Raw genomic sequence first — 26390 nt, 5'->3', positions numbered from 1 at the left:
TTCAGTCTCATCTACATAAGCCATTTTCAACCTCAGTGTAAAAACGAACTGATAAAATAAAAAACTTTATTCCTCCCAGTGGTAACTTTGTCGGAAATGCTACTTTGTTTTCTCATAATTGCGAGTTTATATCCCACAATGTGACTTTATATCTTGCAATGGGGCTTTAAACTTCTTTAACGCAACTTTAAATCCCACATTGAGATTTTATATCTTATTTTAAAATTTAATCACACAATTAGCTTGCTTTTTATCTTTTACTCTGTGACTGAAACTGGCCTCCATACTCATTTGTTTCTCCCCATCTTTGCCTGATTGCAACAAATCCCTTACGCTGAGAAATCTCTTAGTTGTAATTATAAACAAATGATCGCTAAAAGAGGTTTGGTGCAATCGGCGGCTGATCTTTAGATCCCTAAATGAGAACTGACCCTGGAGATAAACTACAACCTGTCTCTTGTTGGTCTCCTGCTGTGCCTTTTAGTCTTGTTTCAGTGGTCTTGTTTGTGTCCATTACCTCTGAGTGCCAAAAGATATTTGGCATGGCATTTCATTTTAACTGGATGAGGAGAACATGTTTCTATGTTGGCTGCTGTTTGCTGAAAAGCCTTGTAGAACAACCTGACCCTGTGAACACTGACAAGAACACAGTCCTGCCAACATACACCTACAATTCCCTCTGCTAATGGACTCACATTCACATACACACACACACAGACAGACTATATCCAGGCATTGACCGTGTGCATGTTAATAAGTAAATATGATAAATTTGTCGCAGTCTTAGCATTAGCGGCCAACGCTAATAACAGTGGACACTAATTAAATGTAGACTAATGGAGCAGGACACCACAGACTAATGGGATTTCAACAGACGTGGCCAGACAGTGTGTGTGTGTGTGTGTGAGAGAGAGTGTGTTTCCAGAGAGATAAAGTACGGTAAATAAGGTTTTCGAGTAGCTAATCTGAGACCAGAATGCAAAATAAGCTATATATAATGAATTTGATGTGAAAAAAATACTGACAAAATAAATAATATATATAATATCTTTAAATTTGCATTGTCATAAGAAAAAACTGAAATAAATCTCACAGGGAGTTGTAAGCTGTATAAACTAGTAAGAGTCATTCATTAGGGCATTGGACTACACTAGTTGCTCGGTACTGTATGTTTTTTGATTCACTAAAAAAGAATGACCCATAAGAGTCAATAATTCAAATATCTGACTACACTGGTTGTGGATTCTGTTATTCTTTATGACTCACTAAAAAGAATGGCTGACAAAAGTCATTAATTTGGAAATCAGACAACACTGGTTGTGCCATGCTGTATGTTTATGATTCACTAAAAAGATTAGGCTCATAAAAATTATTCGTTGAGGTTTCGGACTACTCTGGTTGCACCATACTGTATGTCTTTGACTGACTAAAAAGAGCCGGTTCATAAGAATCAATGCCAGTTAGTTTTCTAGTTTCTTTTTTTCAATAGAACCAGTTTACAGTTCACAAATCTAAGAAGAGGTGCTGTGTTTATGAAAAGAGACCTATTCCTGAAGTGAATGAATTTAAGATGCAATCGCTATGAAACAGCATGGCACAATTCTGTTTCCCAAACCTATGCAATGCTGCATGAACTGAAATGAACTGAAGTAGCTCATGCCTTTTATTAGCATAAGGCTTCAGTTGCCACACATAAACACACACACACACACACACATGCAAAAACACACACACATACACACACTGATGACATATGCTAATGTCACCTTCAATTCCTACATCCATAAGTGTCAGACGATATAGCTAAGCACATGTCCATATGGACAATACGGACACACATTCAGATACTCTTGCCAGCTGAAATAATTGAAAAGCTTTCATCTGTTAGTAAAGCAATTTCCCTAATGTCGGCAGAGCCGGTGAAAGACGTGATGAATGTGACTGCTAATGGATCCCCTGTGAAAGAGAGAGATGGAATGAAAAAAATAAAGAGATAAAGGGATTTACTGTATGAAAGAGGAAAGAATGGATGGTAAAAACAAAGAAATGTCAAGTTTGAGCATAAGTAAACGTCTTCTATTGTTATTTTTTTTTATATTTTTTCAATACTAACCAAGTTTATTACACAAGCAACTGTAATTTAAACCTTGCATATTTATGTTAAATTATATACATATATACATATATACACACACACACACACACATATATATATATATATATATATATATATATATATATATATATATATATATATATATATATATATATATATATATATATATATATATATATACATATATATATATATATATATATATATACATATATATATATATTTAGTTTTTTCCTTAGTATAGTATGTGAACTAGTCTAAATAGTAGCATGCTACAGTACATTGTTGACATTTATTTCATGTTTATAATAGCAAATGGTGTCCTTTTATTTTATTAACAAACTTTAACTTTATTTATTTATATATGCAATGTATATATTTTTTTAAATATATATTAGGAGTATAAAATGTTTTAGCAGTCTGATCAATTAAATCTAACATAACATTTATTATGTTTTTTTTAATTACTGTTGATATTATCTTTGGTTTATCAATTTGGGAATTGAACTGTTGTATACTGCATACTTTTGAAAAATGTTATCCAGTTATTTCATGCATGCAGAAATTCTAAACACACTTTGCACAACATACATACTGAATACTGCAGAGATAGCAATAAGATAGTGACACTTTTTGTGACACCTAGGGATAATATATAGGTACTACAGCACTATTACAAATCAAATCACTCATGCGTGAAACTGCAAAATCATTCTCATAAGAATAGAGAGCTGGAGACTTATACTGCGTACTTAAATCTCTACCTCTTTTTCTCTCTTCTAGGTGAAAGTAAAGGCAGAAGTGACAGCAGGGATAGAGCCCTTCGTAGCTCTTCTCCGAAATCACAGGATTGGGAAACGCCCACAGGACAATCAGCCACACCCACAGCCACGCCCAGTCGGTTCGGCCGCTCCTCTATCAGCCCAACCACCATGCTTGGAGGTGCATCCTAGCCATAAAAACAAATAAGGATGTTTATTTTAGATACTTATTTAACATATTCTCTTTCATTTTAGAAACAAAAGCCGGGTGTAAACTCGGTCGCTCCGCATCCACATCAGGAGTCCCGTCCCCTGTGGGAACGCCCCAAAGACACGCCTCTGACGCCTCCGCCCATCCGTGCGGGACCCCGTTCCAGGTACAACCCCCTTATTCCTCAGAATGAGCGAGAGATGGCATGCATGTGGAGTTCGGTTCCTGTCTCCGTGTCTGTCGGCAATACCTTCATGTCTTTGACCTTTGATCCCACGGCTGCGTGTATATCCTATTCTGTCTGCTGCTTCCGCTGCCGTGTGCTTCGTTTGGCTCACGGTGTTCATTGTCTGTCTATGTAGATGCGTATGTGTGTGTTGTTTGTGTTTGGTCCAGATCAGGGCTGCCTTCCCATCATGCTCTGAAGAGGCTCTCACATTTAATTTGTCCTCTGTGAGTTTATGCCAAGAGATCTACAATCAGGGTTTTTATACAGCAGACAGTTTAAGCACTTGAGAGAAGGGTCAACTGATCTGAATCTGAATGAGAACCTCTTCAGAGCGGCGGTGGACAGCTTTACTCTCGACCTGCAGCATCCTCAATCTGTTCGGTCTCTATCACAATGTTTCAGACGTTGTGGTTGAGTTCCTCAGATGTACAGACATCAAAGACAGCTGTTAATGCCATGCAACTGGAAAAACTGGAGCCTCAATCCAAATCAAACACCATATGATTGAAAGTTGATTGAAATATGACAATATGAGCTTTGGAACTGCTTGTAAATCATTCAGAAAATGGACAAAACAGCCATAAATAAGCGCAATATATTCAATGCATATATACTTATATTAAGGCTGTCAAATGATTAACATATTTAATTGAAATTATTTTATTCTGTAAGTAATGTGTTAATGCATACAGCTCCAAGAAAACAAAATAATACATAGTCACCAAGACTGCATACAGTAAAACATTGTGACATTTTATTACAATTTAAATTTTTTTTTAATATATTTTAAGATGTAATTTATTTCTGTGATGGCAAAGCTGAATTTTCAGCAGATCACATGATCCTTCAGAAATCATTCTAATACGCTGATTTTATTCAGGATTCTTTGGCAATAGAAAGTTCAAAAGAACAGCATTTATTTGAAATAGCAATCTTATTTGCATAAATTAAAAGTATCAATTAATCAATTAAAAAATCTTACTGACCTCAAACCTATGGAAGTTTTGTGATGTTTACTTTAAAAGAAAGAGCTGTAAGTAAAGTGCCACTTTAAATTAAAAGTTCAGCATTTTCTATTCAACGGGTAAATTTAATCCAACGGCTGTTTGATGTGTGTATATATGTATCCAGACATGGCATTTATATCAGTGTCACATGTCAAATGCTCTCTCCTGTTTGTCTGTGTAGCCTTATTTGAGCAGGTCTTTAGAGCTATTGTATTATGTACAAAAATCCTGTAATAATGATTATGTTTTCCACGTCACTTTCACAGAGACTGGGGAGTCAGTTACACAGCTCACTACACAAACTCACCAAAACACACTCTTTATATCACAACTGATAAAAGCTGATGAGAAAACACCCACTCTTTTATAGGAACACAGTAATATACCATACAAAACAGATATGACGTACACACAATTACTCACTCAGAATATAAACATAAAACACATTTAGTATGTTGTCTGATCTACTCTCACTCCCCAGTTTGTGTGTTTGATTGTTAGCGACTGTAATTGAACTAACCCAAATAAACCTAAAAATCGAGGGATAAAACTAACCCAAACAAAACAAAAAAATAAAACCTTGTCAAAATCATGTCTTCTCCTTCTCCGCGTCCACTGTACTTCCTGTGTCTGTCTGCTGCTTCCTTTTTCAAAAGCACAAACGTGTGTGTACTGTATGTGTATGTGTGTGTGTGTGTGTGCGCATGTTTGAAGTATGTGCTCTGTTACAAAACCTAGTTGGCAAAACCTAATTTTATTACTATGCTGCCTCCTAAAACCTTGCTTTAGCCAAACTTTAAGGCAGTATTACATGTATCCTTATAAGTAATTTCAAATCTGTGTTATTTTAGTATTATTTATACACAAATATAGTATTTATTAATATAGCTTTTATTTTTATATTTTAAGTTTAGTTTACATTTTAGTAATTTTTTTTCTTTTCTTTTTCTTTTTCATTTGATTTATATTTCTATAAAAAGCATCCATTTATTTTTATTTCAGTTTTAATAATAGTATTACTTCAACTTAAACTTATTTCAGTAAATTGACAAAGCAACATTTCTTCATTCAACATTTCAAAGCAGTTTTTCCACCCGATCTCACGAAAGTGCGTATAAATAGTACACCAAATAAAAACAGAAACCCGTGGTATTGATATGCAAAAATGGACTTTGGCATGTATATGCTACGCGATGGGTAGGTTTAGGGTTGTGGGGTAGATGCGTATCATATGCATGTGAAAACTGCGTGTTATATGCATGCCAAACATGTGCGTATCATGAACGCCAAAGTCCATCTTTGCATATCAATACCACGAGTTTTCGTTTTTATTTGGCGTACTATTTATACGCATTTTCATGAGACCAGGCTCGTTTTTCCATGTAATATTTATTTTTATTTCAGCTTTTTTCCAATTACTCAGTGATTTTTAATATTTGAACAATAACAACACTGTCTCAAATAGTAATTAAAAATGTATTTTACTGAAAGTAAATTTACTAGATTATCACTTTGTTAGCTTAGCAACATGTTAACATTAAACTCTGCTGAAATAAACTGTCATAATTTTTTTAACAATATTTAGAATTTGTTTATATTTTGTTTTTATCTTAATTTTCAGTTAAAGTTTTAGTCATTTTGTCCTTTTTTTTGTTTGTTTTTTAATATTTCTGTTTTATTTTTATCGTTATTTACTCTGTTAAACTAAACAAATATGAGAAAAGTTGGTAACTAGCTGAAAAAAAAATTATGTATTTTTTATTTTAATTTTATGTAATGAAATAGTTTTTATGGTTTTAGTTTTAGTTAACTATAATAACCCTAAATATAAATGTGCTTCACATAAGAAGTGCTATTAGAATGACACAGACTTGCTGCCTATATAGAGTGTTCCCAAATCACTCACTTATTGGTTACATGACATTTAGAATGCTGTCTTAGAAGGTATTGAAACAGAGCTATAGTGTGTGCTCATAAGATTTTGTGTTGCCTATAAAATTGTTTTAATTTGTGCTTGTACAGGTGCATGGGCAATTTAATATGTGTGTACATTATTAAGATATTGTGTGTGTGTGTGTGTGTGTGTGTGTGTGTGAGAGAGAGCATTAAACTGAACGGCAATACATTCTGACTGCTCTGACTTTATAAGAGGACATGAATTATTAAACACATCCTTTATTATTAAAGAACACTGTGAACGCCTTCACCCTTAAAAAAATATAAGGGCTACAAAATTAAAGGCAGCGCTGCATGCACCAACATTGTCTCACCCTTGCCACCCATTAGATGCCCCCAATGCCCTGGGCATGTGGGGACAGCACCATGATGGAGACGATCGAGAAGAAACGTCACCTGTGCAAGGAGATAAAAGCCAGACAGAGACCATCAGACAAAGCCCTGTGCAAGCAGGACAGCATGCCCATCCTGCCCAGCTGGAAGAAGACCAATGGGGGCAAGAAATACGGGCCCCCTCCATACTCTACCCAAACCACTGTCTTCTGGGACACTGCTATATAAAGAGTGACCAGCGAACTACAGCCATGGAGACTGAGGGGGCGTGTCCAAATATTGATTGACAGCTAGCAGGAAGTGGGACTAAGCAAAATGCACAGTGAAGGATTATCAAAACTCCCTGGTTTCCTATCGCTGTTTACATTTGATATTTTTATATTGGAGATAACTGTCTTAATATAAAATATGATTAGCGGTTTTATAAAGAGGAACTCTCGAATTGAGATCAAAGAGTGAAAATAGTACACTTTTACCCATGAGATGATATTTGTCCTCTTCGAAAAGGTATTTCTATTTATTTTATATCCTTTTTTGGGGTGTTTCTATATTTGGCACTCATTCGTGTGTCTGGGGAAAACATCTATAATGTGTGATGAAATATGTGCAGTAATTCCATTGAGAAAACATGTTTTTGATGCCTATGCATTTGGTTATATGGCATGGACAGCGCTTTTGTTCATTGTCTGTTTTTCATATGGAGAGTTTATTTGAAAATGCTATATTTTTTGGTGTCTGTATTTTAAATGTCGGATCGTGAGGTGTCAGGTTGTTGTTCCTATGACTTCTGGGTTGGACTTGAAGGCGATCGGCTGGACTTTGAGATATTAGGTTGGATTGGATTATGAGATAACTGGGTTATTATAGTACAGATCGGGCAGTTAGTCAGATATTGAGCGTACGGTCAGATAAACCGCGAGGGCACTTTCTGTTTTGCGAGGTCAGCTGGTGCATTCAATTGTGAGCACTGTAACTCAAAAACACACACTAATATCAGCTGCTTTATGGCCTAACATTTGGTGCTGTTCACTTTCTTGAATGTTCAACTTTAACAGCTACATGACAGTCATACACATAATACAACTGGTACAAAATTAGCATGGACGGTTCACGTATGTTCATAAGGATTGCACATGGTCAGGGACTGGATGGTGAAAATTCATAAATCTTGTCTTCTACCATGTCAGATAGTATCTGAAATACAGACACTGTCCTTTTATGAAGCACTATGCAGACATACTGTCAGTTTACATGCTCATATATCACTGCGACATGAGTCAAGGGCAGGCAATATCATACTGAAAAGGCTCAGAAAGAAAAGACTAGGCCATCATTTACTCTGATCAGATACTGTGCATCAAGGCTCCATCCATGGCTTCACTACACAATCAAAGAGCCATGCTGGTGCATTCAAGCACACTTGACTATATGTGAAGTAGTTATCATAAGAGTTTGCCCACTAGCAAGTCAAGCACAGGTTTATCATGGCAGGAGAGTAAATGCATTTCTTTGTGTATGTCTGGAATCAGATCAAACATTTTGGGTCAAGAAACATACTAAATGCAAGTATACAAACAAATGCATGGCTAACGCTTTGGAAGCGATTGGTTTCTTAAAGGAAGAGTTCACTCAAAGTGAAAATTCTGTCATCACTTAGTAACCCTTAAGTTGTTCCAAACCTATATGAGTTTCTTCTGTTGAGCACAAAAGATGATATTTTGAAGAATGTTGGTAACCAAACAGTTGACGGTAGCCACTGACTTCCACAGTATAGAAAAAAATACCATGGAAGTTGATGGCTACCGTCAACTGTTTGGAGTAAATTATGGGTGAACATTTTTGGGTGAACTATCCCTTTAATTGTGGTAGTAACAAATCTCAGTATTTAAGAAGGAAATAGACCCTAGTGACAAATATACTAAAATGTGTTTGAAATACATTTACTAAATACAAAGTACATTACTTTTTTACAAGGGGAGAGCTGAAGGGGAGAGCCGTTCCAGAAACAATTCTTCTGGCATCCCTCCACCACCCCTTCTCCTCCTCTAAATTCCTCTCTTTTTTGCCCTCCAATCCTTCAGCGCTCGAGCCGAGCCTAGGGTTTGAGCCTCCTTCGCGGACAGCAAGCCAAGTTGGTTTACCATTATCTGGCAGGGCTGAATGGGCAGGTGAACTCGTGAAAAAAGATTTTAAGTGTCTTGAATAAGGTGATTGCTAACAAATTGCAGGAAAACTCACCTGCTTCTACAGCCTTGTTGTGTTTATACGTAAAATCTTGCAAACTATTCCAACTCAAACTTTTCAACTTGCAGAATTTAAATCAAGATTGAAAACGTTTTCGGTAGCTGACATTTGTATTTAGGCTTCAAAATTCATAAATGTTGTGTTCTTTTGTGAAGTATGTCATGTTAGTCATTTATTTTATGCTGTTATCCAAAAGTCAATGGAAAAATCCTACTGGCTTTTTGTTGATGGAACCAAGGTGATGCAAACATCTGGATTAGCCAACAAAATACATCATCCCTGCAGCACTTTATAGTGTTATATTCAAATGTCTGTCATCAAATGAGATGTGTTATTAATTATTCATGCAGCTTGCTAAACATTTTAACAAACTATTTCACTAAAAAGAGAAAACTCTGACCACAGAAGAAGACTGCTTAGAATGCAATGTCTTCATTCATTATTAATTGTGATGCATTTCACATCCCAGTAATCTGAGAAATCAAGTATTGCATTCATGTATTTGCATAGAGTATGTCTTGGGCCTAAAAGAGATTCACCCAAAATAGAGAATTCTTTCATCATTTACTGAAAACTCATGTCATTCCAAACCTGTATGACTCATTTCTTTTGTCTAAAATTCAATGAGATCTAATGTTGTTTTGGACGTCCCTGACTTTCACAGCACAACTGAAGCAATTATTAAAAAATCTTATTCTGTGTTGCATGGATTGAAGAAAATCACACATGTTTGGAACGAAAAAATTAGAATTATAGTATTGACATTTTCAGCTGAACTATCCCTTTAACATAACAGAGGGTCTAGAAAACAGAATGTGGATGGTTTGAGAGACGGACTGGATTCACAGTGCCCTTTTAAGTGTTCATTTGATGTGGAATAGCCAATGAGCAGTGGTGTTGGTGTCATTTAGCAATCGGCTGGCTTTGCCATCAGTAATTTGAGATGTTTATCTGCCAGTTAAAACTCTGTTTTATGCTCTACTGTACAGTTTTTGCCATGGAAACACTGTGCTCTGTAGTTCTTTGCACTGCAATGGGCGGGACTGTGATGTCATGCTGAAGTTCTGATTGATGTCTGCTCAGGTGTGATCAAGCCACACCCCTAAAGATGGGGCCGGTTGTTTGAAGCCCCTCCCCTCACTGCCATCCCCATTGCACAATCACACAACCTAACCTGCTTATTTAATACACATTAAACCAACACAGAGACACTCTTCAATGTAAACACATGCACATCAAATACAGGCACTGTTCAAAATTGTATTGTATCAGCACATGCTCACATACACATGTACAAAGCTGGCACCCAAGTAAAAAGCATTGCCTTGGAGACCTGGGTTCACTGTGACTTAAAAAAAAGACTTTAGGGAGGGGCTTTAAGGGCAGTAGAATTATGTCATAAAGGTTTACGATGAAATGAAGGTAAATAATCCTACTTACTAACATTACTAGTCACTTCAACAAAAACACACAACAATGCAATAATTGGGGTGGGGGTGGGGGGTAGTTAAAAACCAAAAATAGAGTGTTCTGCTCAGTTCTGCAGACCCCCCCCCCCAGGTGCAGTACCACAATTTACCAGTAGATGGCAGTAACAGTTAGTGTTCTTCATATGCAGTATGCACTGCATTCCCGTTTGCATACTTAAACTGTGTGCTACATACTTTTAAATGCATTGCATTAACACACTACGTATTACAGTAACATAGGAACAGTTGGCCCAGAAATGAAGATGTACTCACCCTCAGGCCATCCAAGTTATAGATGTATTTGTGTCTTCATCAGAACAGATGGACTGATGGACTTTTTCACTAGAAAAAAAAAACATTATTTTGGATTATGGATCCACATTTTGGCCGGAAATGACAGTTTCGAGTTAAAATGACTTTGGATTCGTTTCTTACAAACACGCAACTTTTCACTTCACAAGAAAAACCGATGGACTGGATTTGTGTGGATTACTTGTGGAATATTGTGATGTTGTATCAGCTGTTTGGACTCTCATTCTGACGGCACCCTTTCACTGCAGAGGAACCATTGGTGACCAAGAGCCATAATGCTATATTACTCCAAATCTGTTATGATGAAGAAACAAACTCCTCTACGTCTTGGATGGCCTGAGGATAAGTAAATTGTCAGCAAATTTAAATTTTTGGGTGAACTTTTAATATTTAGCTAAATTCATAATTTAAAAACCTTAAACCTAAAAAGCTGAAAGTGTAAAAATAGTGTCACAGTACTCAGAAAAACGCCTGACGTGCAAGGGATTGTGGTTTTATCAGAAAAAAAAAAAACATGCATGGATGTCTATTTTGAAAATCCACTAGAAAATTATATCATCCAATTATGATTTCTATTTTAAATTAAATATAATTTGGGATGCAAAAATGTTCACATCTTGCCAATATACAATGCATATAGAAACTGGGATGCAGACATACCAGAATTCCATCATGGTGTTATAGTTAATCTAACGATGTCTTTATAGTTTCTAAATACTATAAGGACGAAAAGCCAAAATGGGAATTTTCAGGTTTCTGGGAGAATCTTAAACCATTCAGATCTTTGTATTGTGAGTTTAGAACAGATCTCAGTACCAGACGTATATCACAAAACACAATGATTTCCCAGAGTCACATTCATGGAACCTGAAATGATGCCCGGGCAGGTTCTAGAACACTTGTGATGCAAATGTTTTTGATGCATTCTGATTCTAATGTGAAATGTTTCGTGAAATATGAAATGTTCTAGAATATGGATTTTTGTGGCATACTTTGGGAATGCTTCGGAGGATTGTTCTTTTGCCACCTATAACGAAAGAGCCAATTATTGTTCCTCCAGAGTCGTTTGCAGTAATTTCCAGTGCACTTATATTTTACCCATACAAAGGGATTTTCTGATATACGAAATGTTTAGTTTCCTAGATGTTGGAGAATTTTTTTTTTAAAATATGGATCAGTATGTATACATCATAATTAAAAAGAATGATGATATGTAAGATAATTTTCATATCAAAAAAGTTAAAATAGTGGCTGACACACAAGCGCTCTCATTCACACACAATTTCTTTACAGTTTTTGGGTTTTTGCAGTGTGTAAATATTCTCTAGTTTAATCAGTGGACGCATTTGTTGCACTGTGGGAGTGTAACATAAGCACAGTGGTGTCCGAGTGTGTGTGTGTGTGCGCACGTGTGTCTCTTTTGCACTCAGAGTGTTGCAGTCTTTACCTTTTCTAGTATTTTTATTTTAGAATGTCAAAAAAAGAGTACAAATAAAAAGAGTATGCTTATAGTATCACTGTTTTTCTGTTGAATTATTACAGAGTATGACAGAAATAAATACATATGTTTTTGCATATCGCTGTTGTATGTCTGGTCATTCAGGTCTCAAAGTCTCTGACTAATATCCTTACCAAAGCTGCATTGAATAAAACAGTAATATTGTAAATATTATTACAATTTAAAATAACTTCACTATTTTAAAATGTAATTTTAGCAGAATTTTTTAACAGCCATTATTTGTGCTACACAATCCTTTAGAAATCATTCTAATATGCTGATTTTGTGATTTGCTGCTAAAGACACATTTCTTGCTATTATTAATATTTATAACAGTTGCGCTTCTTAATATTTTTCAATATTCTGAAGCTGATTCTTTTTTTCAGTATTTTTTGATAAATGTAAGGTTTAAATAAACAACATTTAGGCCTATTTGAAATAGAAATCCTTTGTAACATAATGTTTACTTGCTGAATAAAAGTATTAATTTCTTTCTTTCAAAAAAACAACAAAAACAGGAGAATCATTGTGATGTTATGGGGCAGCAACACTGCCAAAATGGAACACAAGATGGCGGTGTACTTTCTTAAACCGCATTAAACGTTAGAAGAAATCGCCATAGTACAAACGCATGTGAAGTGTGCTAGTAAGCGTTCATGCGTGCAGTCTGTGCTGATATGACCACCAGGTGTATGTTACACGGAAAATATCCTGTCAGCAATCACATACCAGCATGCACGTTAACAGCACACGCTTATTTCCCTCCATAGGCCGAGTGTTTCCACTGTAAGTGCAGAAAGTGCGTGCGCTGCCCCGTCAAATGCGCATAAGTGTGTGTGACCTCAGGGCAAAAGCCTGTTATTCACTTTATAAGGGCATTCCTTCGCTTACACCTCCACCAGGAGAACCTATTCATACATTCTTCCATATGTTACCTCTCTTTCTCATTCTCTCTTCCTTTCTTTTGTTTCTAACCTCTCTTTATATGTTCACAGCATGTCTGTCTCCATCCCTTTCTTCTATTATTCATCTCTCTTTCATTCAACACTCTCTCCATTTTGTACTCCAGCGTTCATACCCCCTCCCAAGTCCCAAACAGCAACCCAAAAACTCCATGTGAGTGGAAAAAAAGTGAGAGAGTTTGGGGCAACGTGAGGCAAGGGACCGTTTTCCCCCCTCAAACTTCAGTTCTACCCCTGAACCCACTGACCCCCTCAAACCCGCCCCACACACACCCGGCGGACTAATCCAGGCATTTATCAGCCCAAATAGAGGCACAGATAATCATTCCACCCCCATGAGATCACCTCGCTACCACCCCTGCGAGTGTGTGTGGATGCATTTGTGTGTTTGTCTTCCCCTCGAAACTCAGAGCGCCACACAAAGGACACAGGAAAAGACATGACATCTCCCTAAAACAGAGCGCAGGGCCTCCAAATGAGCCTTAGACTTCTGTATGAGTCTATAGAGAGAGACTATAGAACAAAGACGTGCATGGCTTATTCACTGAGAGTTGCAGAATTCTGCTTGGGTGTCTTACAGCTCAGAGACAGTATGGAGACTCTGTATCTGTGCCTGGGTACAACATAATCTTACTTTTGTTTTCTAAATAAAACATATTTATTACAATTTAAATTTAACTTAAATGCAAAGTTGCATAAGATATTATTAGACTTTTCAGAGAAATATAATATTGTAAAATATTATGTCTTGTTGAGTCCTGGAGACCAACTCTGTTGTCTCTATTTAAGGTCAGTGCTGTCAAAGAGAAATAATTTAGATTTTAAAAATAACTTAGATGAGTGCTGTTCATGCAGGAAAATTTCAGTAAAATGATTTATGTTTATATAATTAACATGTTTTTAATTAAATTTATTTGAAATAATATACACATTTTTATTTGTTTTTACAATTTATGATTTTGTTTATTTATATTATTTGAAATATTATTATATTATTATTTATTATTTAATAAATAATCTAAAATATGTATTCTTATATGATTCATATTTAATGTATAATTAATATATTTTTCATATTTTAAAATAATATTTTATTATAATGAATAATACATCATAAACAGGCTACATTTATTTCACAATAAATCTGGACTTTAAACATTCACTAAAATTGACCTTTGGTTCTGAGATGCCATAGTTAGCAAAAAAATAAATAAAAATACATTCTTATATTTGTAGTGTTTTAAATGTCATTAAATGTTTCAGTTGAATGCTATTGCTGTCAAAGAGAAACAATTTTGATTTTAAAAAGGTAGGTATTAAATATTTCATCTTTTCTTTTTGTTATATTTTTTCACAATGCACTCATAATGTGTTTCCACCAGTTCTTTCTTAATATTGTCATTCAATTATAAGATTGGTTGTAAGCATAAACCTTACAATGTTGCACTGTAACCTCATTGAATGCATGATTTTGCTTTTTATATTATGTGATTTACAAAACACACTGCATATTTATAAAATACAGAAATATTATTTATATATTTTTGTTGTAACCTATATATTATTGTGTGACATGAGTGCCGTTTGTGCCTGAAAATGTTAAATTTTTATTAATTAATATCCACATGATGTCACTACATATATCTTTTTTATATATATATCTTTCTTATATTTTTATTTATTTATTTACTTTTTTATTTTACATTTATTGTAATGAGTAACTCTAATCCTAACCATAAAATGCAATAATTGCAACATCACTAAAGTAATTCTGAACTTCAAACAGCCACTAAAATTTACTTGGGACCACATGGTTTGCAACAAAATTCAATTTGAAGTGTCTTTGTCTAAGTACTTTTTAACCCACTGTAGCCACTGATGTGAACTGCTAGCTGAGGAAGGACTATAAAACACATTCACTTTGGACAAAAGTCAGTGAGACAGTGAGCATGTGTGCATGAGTAAAACGACTGAGGGAAACACTAAAGGTTTTACTTCCACACAAACAAGTCTCTCTGTCGCTCATAAACACAGACACTTAAAAACAAAAACACTCAGCGTTGCCAGCCAGAGGACTCGGTCCTTTGTAAGTCCTCTCTGTCATCTGCTGGTGAGCTCCCTGCCTCGACATCACATTTTATTAGACAAAGCTGACCCCCCTCACACACACCACACACACACACACACACACACACACTCTGCTGAATGGTCTGCCTGCTCTTTGATCTGTTAGGCTGTCAGTGCCACTTGTCCAGGGTTATGGGTGGAAGTAATGACCACAGAGAGTTCACTCCAGGAAGGGCACCCCTCGCCCCGTCCACACACACTCACATCAGCGGGGTCATCCGGGACAATGGGGTCAGCCCTACCACACACACACACACACACACACACACACACACACCAACTTCCAAAACATGGAACTGACTTCCTTTAAAAGAGTTTGTGGGCCGTGATGAGAAAACTCGTCAAACACTTCCAGATCCCACACTGAGCCTCTCTTTATCTCATTATGGCCAATAACTGATACAATGGATGATTTTATACAATCTGTATGTTTTTGGCCTCTTAAAAAAGCTGCAGTCTAGAATTATCCACACTTTTACTGAAATCAGGCAAGAAAATGTAGAAAAGGTGGATGACTGTTAGTAACTGAAACAAAGTAATCCAATACTATGATTAAAAACAGTAATATTGGCTAATACAATAATTTAGAACAATATGCTGATTCTAAATCAGTAATACTGATGATACAATCATAAAACAAAACTAAATCAACTAATATTGATGGATGCCAATTATAAAGACCTCTAATATTAGCAATATTAACAATCTAATATTAACAATAATAATGACTTAAAATACAGTAATACTGATGAAAAAATATTGATATTGATCAATATGATGATTATAAAACTAATACTGACCGATTTCAAAACAAATATTTGGACTAATTTAGTAGCCTAATTAAAAACATTAATATTGACCATATGCAAAAACACTCATTTGGTCCAGTACTGATTATTTTAAAAAGCACTAAAACTGACAGATATAGTATTTTAATAAAAACACAAATATCGACCAATATGAAATTTAATACCAATAATTTTAAAAAGCACTAAAATGGACAAAAACATTAATTAAAATACATAGAATACTGAAAAAAAAATATTAATATTGATTGGTACAATTATTAAAATATAGAACAGACACAAATATTGACCAATATATACATTTCTTTAAAAGAAACTAAAACAGACTGATAAATAATAAATAAAACATAAATACTGACCAATATGCTATTTAAAAAATTACGAATACTGACAAATACCAATAATTGTAAAAAACAGTACTATTTATAAAATATGTTCATTAAAAAACTATAATGAACAAAACAGAAAGAAAAAAAACACTAATATTTATCATTAAAATATAAAATACACAAATAATAATTAAAAAACAAAATGATAAAGACTGATGAATATCAAAAAGGACAAATACTGACCAACATGATAAATAAAAGATAAGAGTAATATTGACTAATACCAATACTTTTAAAAAGTACTAATTCTGACAAACACATTAAATAAAAAATTAAATCTAATATTGAATATAAAAATATGACTCTAAAAAGCACTATTGAATACTGTATCAATAACTTTAAAAACACACAAATATTGACCAATACCAAAAGGAATGAATGAAGGAAACACTCATTGACCAATAGTAGTACGGTCATCAGTATTTCATGCTTCTCTTCTCTTTGAGCTTTGATAGCAGTGCAGTTTGTTTAGAGAAGACACTTTCTCTCAGGAGAGAGATCTAAGCTGGAGACTTCAGCAACTGCTGTCACAGAGAAGCAACTGAGATATCAAACATTTCTTTTCTCTGGGACTCTGAGACTTTCTCATCACTTTCTCTGTGACCTTCTTACTTTCAACAAGGACCATCTACTATTTCAACTAACATCCTTTCTTCAGTCCTCAGCTTTTCCCATGGTCGAAATCTTCTTCCATTTGTCCTCAAAAGCTCTATGATTCATGTGCTGATTTACAGATATTAGAAAACACAGACACACATAAAATGATGTGTTCCTGGACTTTCTGTTTGGGTCACACATACACACACACACACACACCCACCCACCAGTTGGATGCTCTAAAGTGGTGTGTGTTATGTAAGAGCGCGCGTGTGTGTGTATGTAGGTCAGTTGTAGCCCGTCTCCACACGGCGTCAGACTGTGTAATGAGTCCTGCTGTTCTGTCTGTACTGGGCATTACATCATCCCAAGCTAAGCGGCCACACACAAACAGCTCTCCAAACAGACTTGCTCATGTCTGCTGCACATTCATACGTCCAGTAAACAGGACAGCACTTCTTGTTTTACCACTGAAAGAGTGATGCTTGCTCTTGGGCCTCGATTGGCGATTACGCCATGACGCACACCGACACGCAGTCGAACCGCATGGGTTTGTGTGTATTTATTTGTATGAATCCATAAATTAAGGTTGTGTTGTGTGTTTGTGCATGCATGTGTACTTGTGTGTGGCTGCTTTGAAGCAAAACACAGGTCATAGGTGATGGGGCACGGCAGGTCTTTGATTGGTGTTTCTATTTGAAGCACCATGTGAAAATGCAGAGGAAACTCACATCCACACACACACAAAATTATTTTCCCATGCTTTCATTGTGGAAAAAAATCACTTAATAGACAGTTTCATATAATTGGCAGCAGTCAAACTTTTTCTTTTAATTTGCTTGTTTGTCTATGAATTTTTATAATGATTTTAAGGTGCTGGGTGAAGTTTCTGAAGTATATATATATATATATATATATATATATATATATATATATATATATATATATATATATATATATGAATGAATTCAATAAAAAAGACAACAAAATGCAATCTGTGTAGGATTATAAACATCTGGCACATGATTGTGTATAGTTTAGACCTTTATAAAAACTGTTTATTGTCTTTAATCTGTTTTTGAGACGCTGTTTGTGCCCTGTATGTGTTTTATGCAAATTACTAGCTTTCTCATGTATAAAATAATATGGATTCATTATCAGAATGACACAGTAAGAAACCATATATTTATCTGTATGTAATCTATAATATCCGTATGTCCTTGCACTACCTGTTGCTTGAGACATTTTCAGCATAAATACTGACATTTTGAGAGATTAGTGAATGTCAACCATTTGTTTTTACTCAACAGTTTCAATGAACAAATACAGGAAACGGTGAATTGCACATAAAAACATAACAAAATATGTATTTAGCTACACATAACTGAATTTGCAGTATTACATCTATCTTGCACATATGCTTTCTCAAACTCACATAAATAATTGATATAATAATAAATAAATAATAATACATGAAATTATAATGCATTTTTAAAATTCAAACATTTACATTCTTAAAAGAAAATTGTACCCTAAAAATGAAAAATAGCTGAAAATGTATTCACTCTCTGGTCATCCAAGATATAGATGAGTTTGTTTATTTATAACATACAGCTTTTCACTACAAATTTTCATTTTTGGTTGAACTATTTCTTCAAACATTTAAGGGGCTTTATCAAATGAATCAATGTTTTAAAACGTACTTTTAAAGAAGAAGGAGAAAAAGTGAAAAAGCACACAAGCACTTGTGTGGGCCTACTAATAAGTCATGATGGCAAACAGCAGTATTTATTAACAGTACTTAACAGTATTTATATAACTGCCTGAGTAAAGACACCATTCAAACACAGACATCATTGTGTTTCTAGACATTTGCTGACCGTATCCCTCCATGGGTCGCGATCCTGCATGTATTAGTCCATTTATTGAATTCTAACTGTGAGTTTGTTTTTGAGTGGACATGTGAGTGTGTGTGTGTACGTGCTGGAGGAAGTATCTCCACCAGGAACGTGTTAAAGGGTTAAAGAGCTGGACTGTGTTGTTGGCATGGAGGTTGTCATGGTAACAGGAGTGGAATGTTGAGACCCGCTGTCCCTGTTGGGGCCGCACTCAGAGCAGCCGTTTGTGTGGGTGTATATGTGTGTGTGTGTGTGTGTGTGTGTGTGTGTATACGTTACTGAAGTGCGCAGGCCAGGGGTAACACATGCCTGGCGGTCGTCCTGGAAATCGTCCCACCATCCCGAAGGACTCCCGAAGGACTTAAACACACATTGATATTGCATTCACAGAACATATACACTTGCAGTTTAAGGAAGAAAGTATATTGAGTATTTTCTTTTCAATATACCTTTCTTGAAAGGATTAAACAGAGATTACTTACAAAGTTAAAACATATGCAGAATTCTTCAGAAAGATTTATGCCTGAATTTAATGCCCTGTACTAAGAAGTTTTGCTATGTACCATTGCTAATTTAGTTTTTGTTTTATAGCAATTTTATTTTTCTATTCTGTGTTTTCAGTTAAAATCTTTAGAACTTAGTTTTTGTTATTTTTCCTCATACCATAGAATGGCAGTTATACAACTATTATGAATTGTAAAAATGACATTCTTTGTTATGAAAATGGTTAAGTGGAAAACAAATATATCAAGGATACTCTCATACTGAAACAAAATAATAACTTTAACATATTTACATACAACTATGAAACATTCACCATGTTCAAGTCAACCGCATTACTCTGGCAACATTGTTGTTTGCTCTATTCTTTGTGCTAGCTCCTCCTTTCCCTGAGGGCACTATTAAATGTTTCCCTGTTCTTTCTTGTTCTCATGACACCTTCTTACCTGTCATGAGCAGAAGAGATTGAACTGAGAATTGCTATAAACATGCATTGCATAAGTCTCAAAATAAATTAAATTATTATTGGGTCTTAAACCCGCTGAAATAAAAAATGATTTTGTTTTGATGTGTTTAGACTTTGTTTTCGGTGACTTTTAGACCTCGTCTGTTAGCTTAGAGGTCATCTATATGCTAGTGTAGTCTTAAAAAGTTGTCAAAATAAAAGCTTAGGACATACATACGCATGTACAACTCGAATTCCGGAAATGTTTTCACATTAGAACTGGGAATCGAGGTTATGAGTTTCTGATGATGATGAGATTTGCAAAGCCTTTGACGTTAAGGAACATTGTTTTTAAAGTATTCCATGATCTTTTTTACTCACTCTTTCACAGATTGGAGAGCCTCTGTCCATCTTTACTTCTGAGAGACTCTGCCTCTCTAACATCCCTTTTATAGCTAATCATGTTACAGACCTGATGTCAAGTAACTTAATTAGTTGCTAGATGTTCTCCCAGCTGAATCTTTTCAAAATGTCTTGCTTTTTCAGCCCTTTGTTGCTCCCGTGCCAACTATTTTGAGACCTGCAGCAGGCATCAAATTTGAAATGAGCTCATTTAGTGGATAAAAGTGTAAAATTTCTCAGTTTAAACATCTATGTTCTCTATGTTCTATTGTGAATAAAATATTGACTCATGTGGTTTGAACGTCTTTTAGTTTTCATTTTATTCAAATTTAAAAAACGTCCCAACATTTCCGGAATTCGGGTTGTAAAATTGAGTCTTTGTCTTCCAAGAAAAATGGACCAAAATATTGATGATTCATGTTCACAGACATGTACAAATATTTTCCAATGGAATATTCTCTAGAACACTAACATGCTTTGCTGATATATAACACCTCAAGTTTTCTGTTTTAATAGGAAACACATCAGCACATTTGTAACTCTACAGAAGTCTTCACTGTCAGTTTTGATCAATTTAATGCATCCTTGATGAATAAAAGTATTAATTTTAAAAACTGACTGCAAATTTTTTAATATTAGTGCATATGAGTAGTTGACGTATCAATGTGTCCTATTGTGTGACGGAAAAATGTAAAAAAAAAACCCCAAAAAAACTAGCATCGAAGATAAACCTCTCTCATGCTATTTGTAACTCTAAGAATGAAGATACATTTTTCTCATGTTATTTGTGTTAAGTTTTTTTTATGTCATGTCACACAGTCCAATTTTTATTTGTCAACTACCCATATACTGTATTATAAAACTGATCTAAATATTTTTCCTGTAATTTACATACTATTTATATACTGATTTATCTCATGAAACTAAACCTAACCAGTGTACGAAACTAAATCTTGCTGAAGTGTTTTAGCGAGAGTGTGATGTATAAAAGCATAGCTTCTGCTGGCCTGGCTTACCCATCAGATTACCCTCATGCTGTTTCACCACAACCGTCAATCAAATACACCCACACACTTATACTAAAATTCCCATCTCTTACTCTCTCACAAACACACATACTGAGGTGTGGAATGTGGCTTGTGATCAGATCAAAGACTTTACACTCGCTCAACAACACACACTACAGTGCTGTATGTGTTTGCTCTGTATACTTTCTAACATCATGACCCAGAGAACGCAAAGGTCAGTAGATCACACCGCACCTCAGATCCGTTATACAACACACGGTTATCAGAGCGCGTGTGCATATTAGTTCATGAAATGTCAAAGGCAGTGTAGCATATCCCAAATGTCACTGTCTGTGTATATATGTTTATCTGTGAAGGCTGAGACTCAATGTTAAAGTAATATTTAGCTAATGATAAACAGCAACCATAGTGCCAAGAATAACAGTATGCTACATACGCTCATATAAGTACGCTGTGATTTCACTCTCATGCCTCGCTTAATTAAAGCATCCTAATGACATCACTAGGGCATAGGTCAATGACTTATAATGCGGCTCTGTTGTGTCATAACTAGAAAGGCAGCAACATGTTCCCTTGTGGTTTTGTAATGTTTAATGGTGGCTACTTATGCCTGTGTATCCAACGTCATTATCCGAGTTACATAACTGAAGCATGCATCAAACACATACTGTTGAGAACATGCAGATTTAGTTTTTAGCTCTATTACAGACATTTGATTTCTCTCGCCCTCCCTTTCTGTAAGATATTGTGATTTATTGTGTCTTGAGACTTGAGATTCTTAAGGAGTTACAGTAGCTTCTGTCTGTGACAGTCACCCCTCTTTCTGTCTCTAACAATTTCTCTTTGTTCAACAGTGAATCTCGGTAGAAAAATATCTATAATGGTAGTAATAGTATTTACTCATATACAAGTGAATGAAAACAAAGGCATAAAGACAAGTATTTCCCATGGTAACTTGGTAAAAAATTGTTCCTGCACTACATTGTTTAGGCCAGCGGTTCTCAATTCCAGTCCTCGCGAACCTCCCCCGCTTCGCATATTTTTCTTGTCTCTCTTTAACACACCTGATTCAGATCATCAGGTCATTAGAAGTGAGCTCCGTGCATGAATTGTGTTCCGATTGACATGCTCCCTACTCAGTGTCCAATGCTCCCTACTCCCTGAGCAGGGGAAATCTGTTGAAGCTTACTTCACTTCGGAACATTCATTCAAGGATTTGCTCTGCGCCACAGCCTGCAGCATCTTCACACAGAGATGAAACTTACAAAAGAAACATGAAGTGTGACATAATATATACCTCAATAAATACCATTTCAATTCACGTCTCGCACACTTCAGTGCCCTTTGTATGGAACATATACTTTCGCTTCGAACTGGAATCATGGCGGAATATCCTGTGATGTCCACTTTGTAAGGCACTTACGGCCGAATAGAACAAACGTCTGAATCGATAAGAGAAACATACAAAATGTGCAGAGTGGGGGTACGCGAGCACTGAAATTGAGAACTGCTGGTTTAGGCAACCTGATTAACCTTTGTTCATCTACAGAACATAAATTAAGGTATTTTTTATGAAATCCAAGACACTGACCCTGCATAGACAGCAATGCAACTGACACATTCAAGGCCCAGAAACGTACTAAGGACATCGTTAAAATAATCCATGTGATGTCAGTGGTACGAGAATACTTTTTGTGCACAAAGAAAACAAAAACAACTTTATCCAACAATTCTTCTCTTCCGTGTCAGTCTCCACCGTGTGATCATGAGAGTACCATGACGCATTACAGATTTTGAATTAAATTTTGAATAGCAAATATTTGTTATCATAAAACTCTATCGAGGGGTGAGAACCAGAAGGGCGTAAGTGACATTTCACCAACTTTAAAGGAGAGCCAAAACAAAGATTTTACCATAGTTTGATCTGACTTTGTGTACTGATTTCAATTGTTTATAATAAAAATTAGTACACTCATGGATGACAGTACTTTTGCCAGTAGAAAGAGCTCATAAAGAGCTTTCATCTGATATATATATCTCCATTTCACCAAAAATGTCACTTACACCCTTCTGGTTCTCACCCCTCGCTTTGCTTTGACCAAAAACACAAATGATTCAAGTGCATCATCAGTGATCAAACTAAATGGCCTAAAACTGACTTGAATTTTTAATACAATGTCATCTTTTTCTACATTTGATAGTTCAGTGAACTTTTAAAGTTTTATTCAGAAAATGAATAAATAAATAAATACAAAGTTGACCAACATTAAGCTGTTTGGTTTGAAACCGACATCTTCATTGCTACACTGATGATAACAGACAATAGTCCTTCTTGCCCATGAAATTTCACTAATATGATCAGACCTTTTTATGTCAAAAGTAGTGAACACACATGTATATGTAATAAATAGAACGGGGCATCTGTTTACTCTGACTCACCATGCAGTGTTGCATCCGGTGTAAACAGTATCACTGATTATAGAGGAAGATACAAAAGATCTCTTGCCTTAAAGTATTAAACCCACTGTATACGGTTCAGTAATGGAGCCGTAACCGTCAAAGACTTGACTGGCATTTCTACTGCAGCACAAACACATTCACACAGATGATTTATTGTGCACATGGCCTAAACTGACTCGGCACCCTGTGTGCCCAGTAAATCTCAATAGCTCACAACCGCTGAGGAATCCTTTGACATTACAGAGCTCAGAGAGGAAGTCCTGTGAGGACAGAAGGTCTCAGGTATTAGCAGAAGTACAATGTTCTTTCAATGGCCCTTAACCAACTAAGAGATAAACACATAACAGACTTATCAGAAAAGGTTTGCAAGAAATTTCAAATGTGAAGCTGAGAGAAAACAAATCATGTAATCTGCATGTATAGAATTGCATACTGTGTCCTAGTGTTCTTTTGCACAGTTCGTATCAAAGAACTGATAAAAAAAACAACTCACCAGATTGTTCACGTAATTACACAATGATGTCACATAGCATGGTATGACTCTGTTTTTCATTGCACCATGGTACCACCAGTACAGTCTTAATCAACTCACCTTTTCGCATAAACCATCAAAAAAATTCATTTAGTTCATGTTTTATGCAGTAAACTTTGACTTTTCACATGACCTGTGCATGCAGTTAGCGACTCTATTTTTTTCTACATTTTTAATCCAATTTTGAATAAAAATGTAGGCTATCTCATTGTAGTCAAACCAACGAATAAGCCTAATTATATTACTTGATCGATATTAGTAGTAATATTCATAGTTTATATTAGCTAGGCCCTATATTAAGTTGAATGTTGTGATTATGAATGGGAAACCCAGGACTTTTTTGAGCCCAGAGCAAGATGAATTATGACTCCTACTGTATTAGCTATATTAAACAAATATAATTTGTAAAACAGTCTGCTTTATATTCTATTTTAAAAAAACATAACAATTGCATGGAGTTATATTGTGCATGTGCAGTACAACATTTCATTCTTTCAAAATTTGAAACTTGAATGATCCTGTGTGCAGTTGCCTTTGCATCCCTCATAATGAAAGAAATTGTCTAATGTCATAGGCTACAGCAGGGGTTTGAGGTCAGATGAATCTTCAGCTTCACACAGGATATCTTGGATTAAGCTGGATCGCTTTGTTTCTCTGAACCTGAAAGGTGAAAGAACATCCCGTCTCTAGCAAATAAGCGTCTTCTCAAACCCTATCCTCAGTGCGATACACATCACCTATTCAGACTACGCACTAATCCAGTGTTTACGATTTGAGCTGAATGCTCGCATTTTACAGCGTATCCCTTACCTAATCTGAGTCACAGACACTGAAACTGAATTACCCCCAAAACGTCCTGCATCCTGCTTCAGATGAGCGCCGCATGACCGCTGCAGTATTTTTAGACTGTTTGTACCCAAAACGCGCCTGATTAGGATCCGAGTTCACCGAGCTATATTTAGAGACAAGCACACAGAAAAGGGAGTTCGAGTCAAAAATCACGTACGGCTTGAGGGAAAACAACACTGAGCGAAAGGAACTTAGCGGCCCACTCCTCCTCTTCCAAAACCACATCTAATGTCCATTCAGAGAAAAGCGGCAGTGAAATTATTGGCGTGTGCGCAGCTGTTTCAACTGTATGTATCAAAATGATTTAAAACGCTTGACAGCACGGCTCGGCTTCCAACCAAAATTGTTTTTGTTCCCGCTATTGAAGTGTGCTTTAAAACTAGCAGAAGCCTGCCTCTAAATACGCCTGATTGTTCCGAAGTTTCATGTGGCTGCAAACCGTTCACTCCAAACATTTAGACTTTTAAAAGCTAGCTTGGAAGCTAGCTGTCAGTGCACAGATAGGGCCGCTAACTCAAAGCTTAATGACTGTTTATCAGTGGTTTCGGCCTTACTGTTAATGAAAGGCTGGCCTACCACCTCAAGAGCCTTGTCATCTCCTCTTGGCCTCTGATAAAAGCACTCGACTCAGTGGGCTTTGATAATTTTACCCTAAAAAATCTAAAATGTAGGACTTGGCAGTCAAAGAAGCTGCACAACAGACTTTGTCAGACCACTTGTTGTGCCTTCAGGCTTGAAAGGCGTTTTAAGAGGCCAGATACTTGGCTGAATTAATGGTGCGTTTGGTGTCGAGCCTCTGAGGTGACCCGCCGACTTACTGGAACTGGTTTTCCCCCCTTTCACGTTTAATTAGCAATTAGCACATTGGGAATTCTTTGGAATTTTGATCCGATGTGCAATTATGTGAAGCCCGACCATGAAACGGTCAGTTGGTCGTAGACAGACGCAAGCATGCGAGCCTACTGTATGAACGTTCTCCCCTCCGTCTGTGTTCAGAGCTACCCTTCTCAGAGTCAGATAAGGACACATCTGCTGAGTATTATCCCCCAGACTGCCATGGGGCCCCTTTATACATCAACCCCTCACATACTGCACACACACATACATGTACACATGCACACACCCCCTTGTGGTTTTCTTCCACAATTCCCGTCTTTGTTTTCATCATTTCCTTTCTGCCTCCAATGGATCATTCTTTTAAACCAATTTTTTTGATTATCAAATCTTTTGCAAGTTACTTTTTCTCTGCTTACTTTTT

At 35.9% G+C, this 26390-nt stretch overlaps 1 protein-coding gene across 1 annotated transcript in view; it reads left to right on the top strand.

Moving 5' to 3' along the window:
- The window catches only part of LOC306854082 (neuronal tyrosine-phosphorylated phosphoinositide-3-kinase adapter 2-like), a gene marked incomplete at both ends in the record, with an annotated part of 36918 nt that extends 30077 nt beyond the window's left edge, over positions 1-6841 (top strand). Inside the window, 3 exons of the mRNA XM_079391885.1 lie at positions 2900-3058; positions 3133-3254; positions 6611-6841. Coding sequence (XP_079248011.1) covers positions 2900-3058; positions 3133-3254; positions 6611-6841 — 512 coding nt within the window. The remainder of the gene's footprint in view (positions 1-2899; positions 3059-3132; positions 3255-6610) is intronic.
- Between the last annotated feature and the right edge of the window lie 19549 nt (positions 6842-26390).

This window comes from Barbus barbus, assembly GCF_936440315.1.
Source record: "Barbus barbus genome assembly, chromosome: 34".
Classification (NCBI taxonomy): Eukaryota; Metazoa; Chordata; class Actinopteri; order Cypriniformes; family Cyprinidae; genus Barbus; species Barbus barbus.
This window is presented reverse-complemented; position numbering and strand designations above follow the sequence as displayed.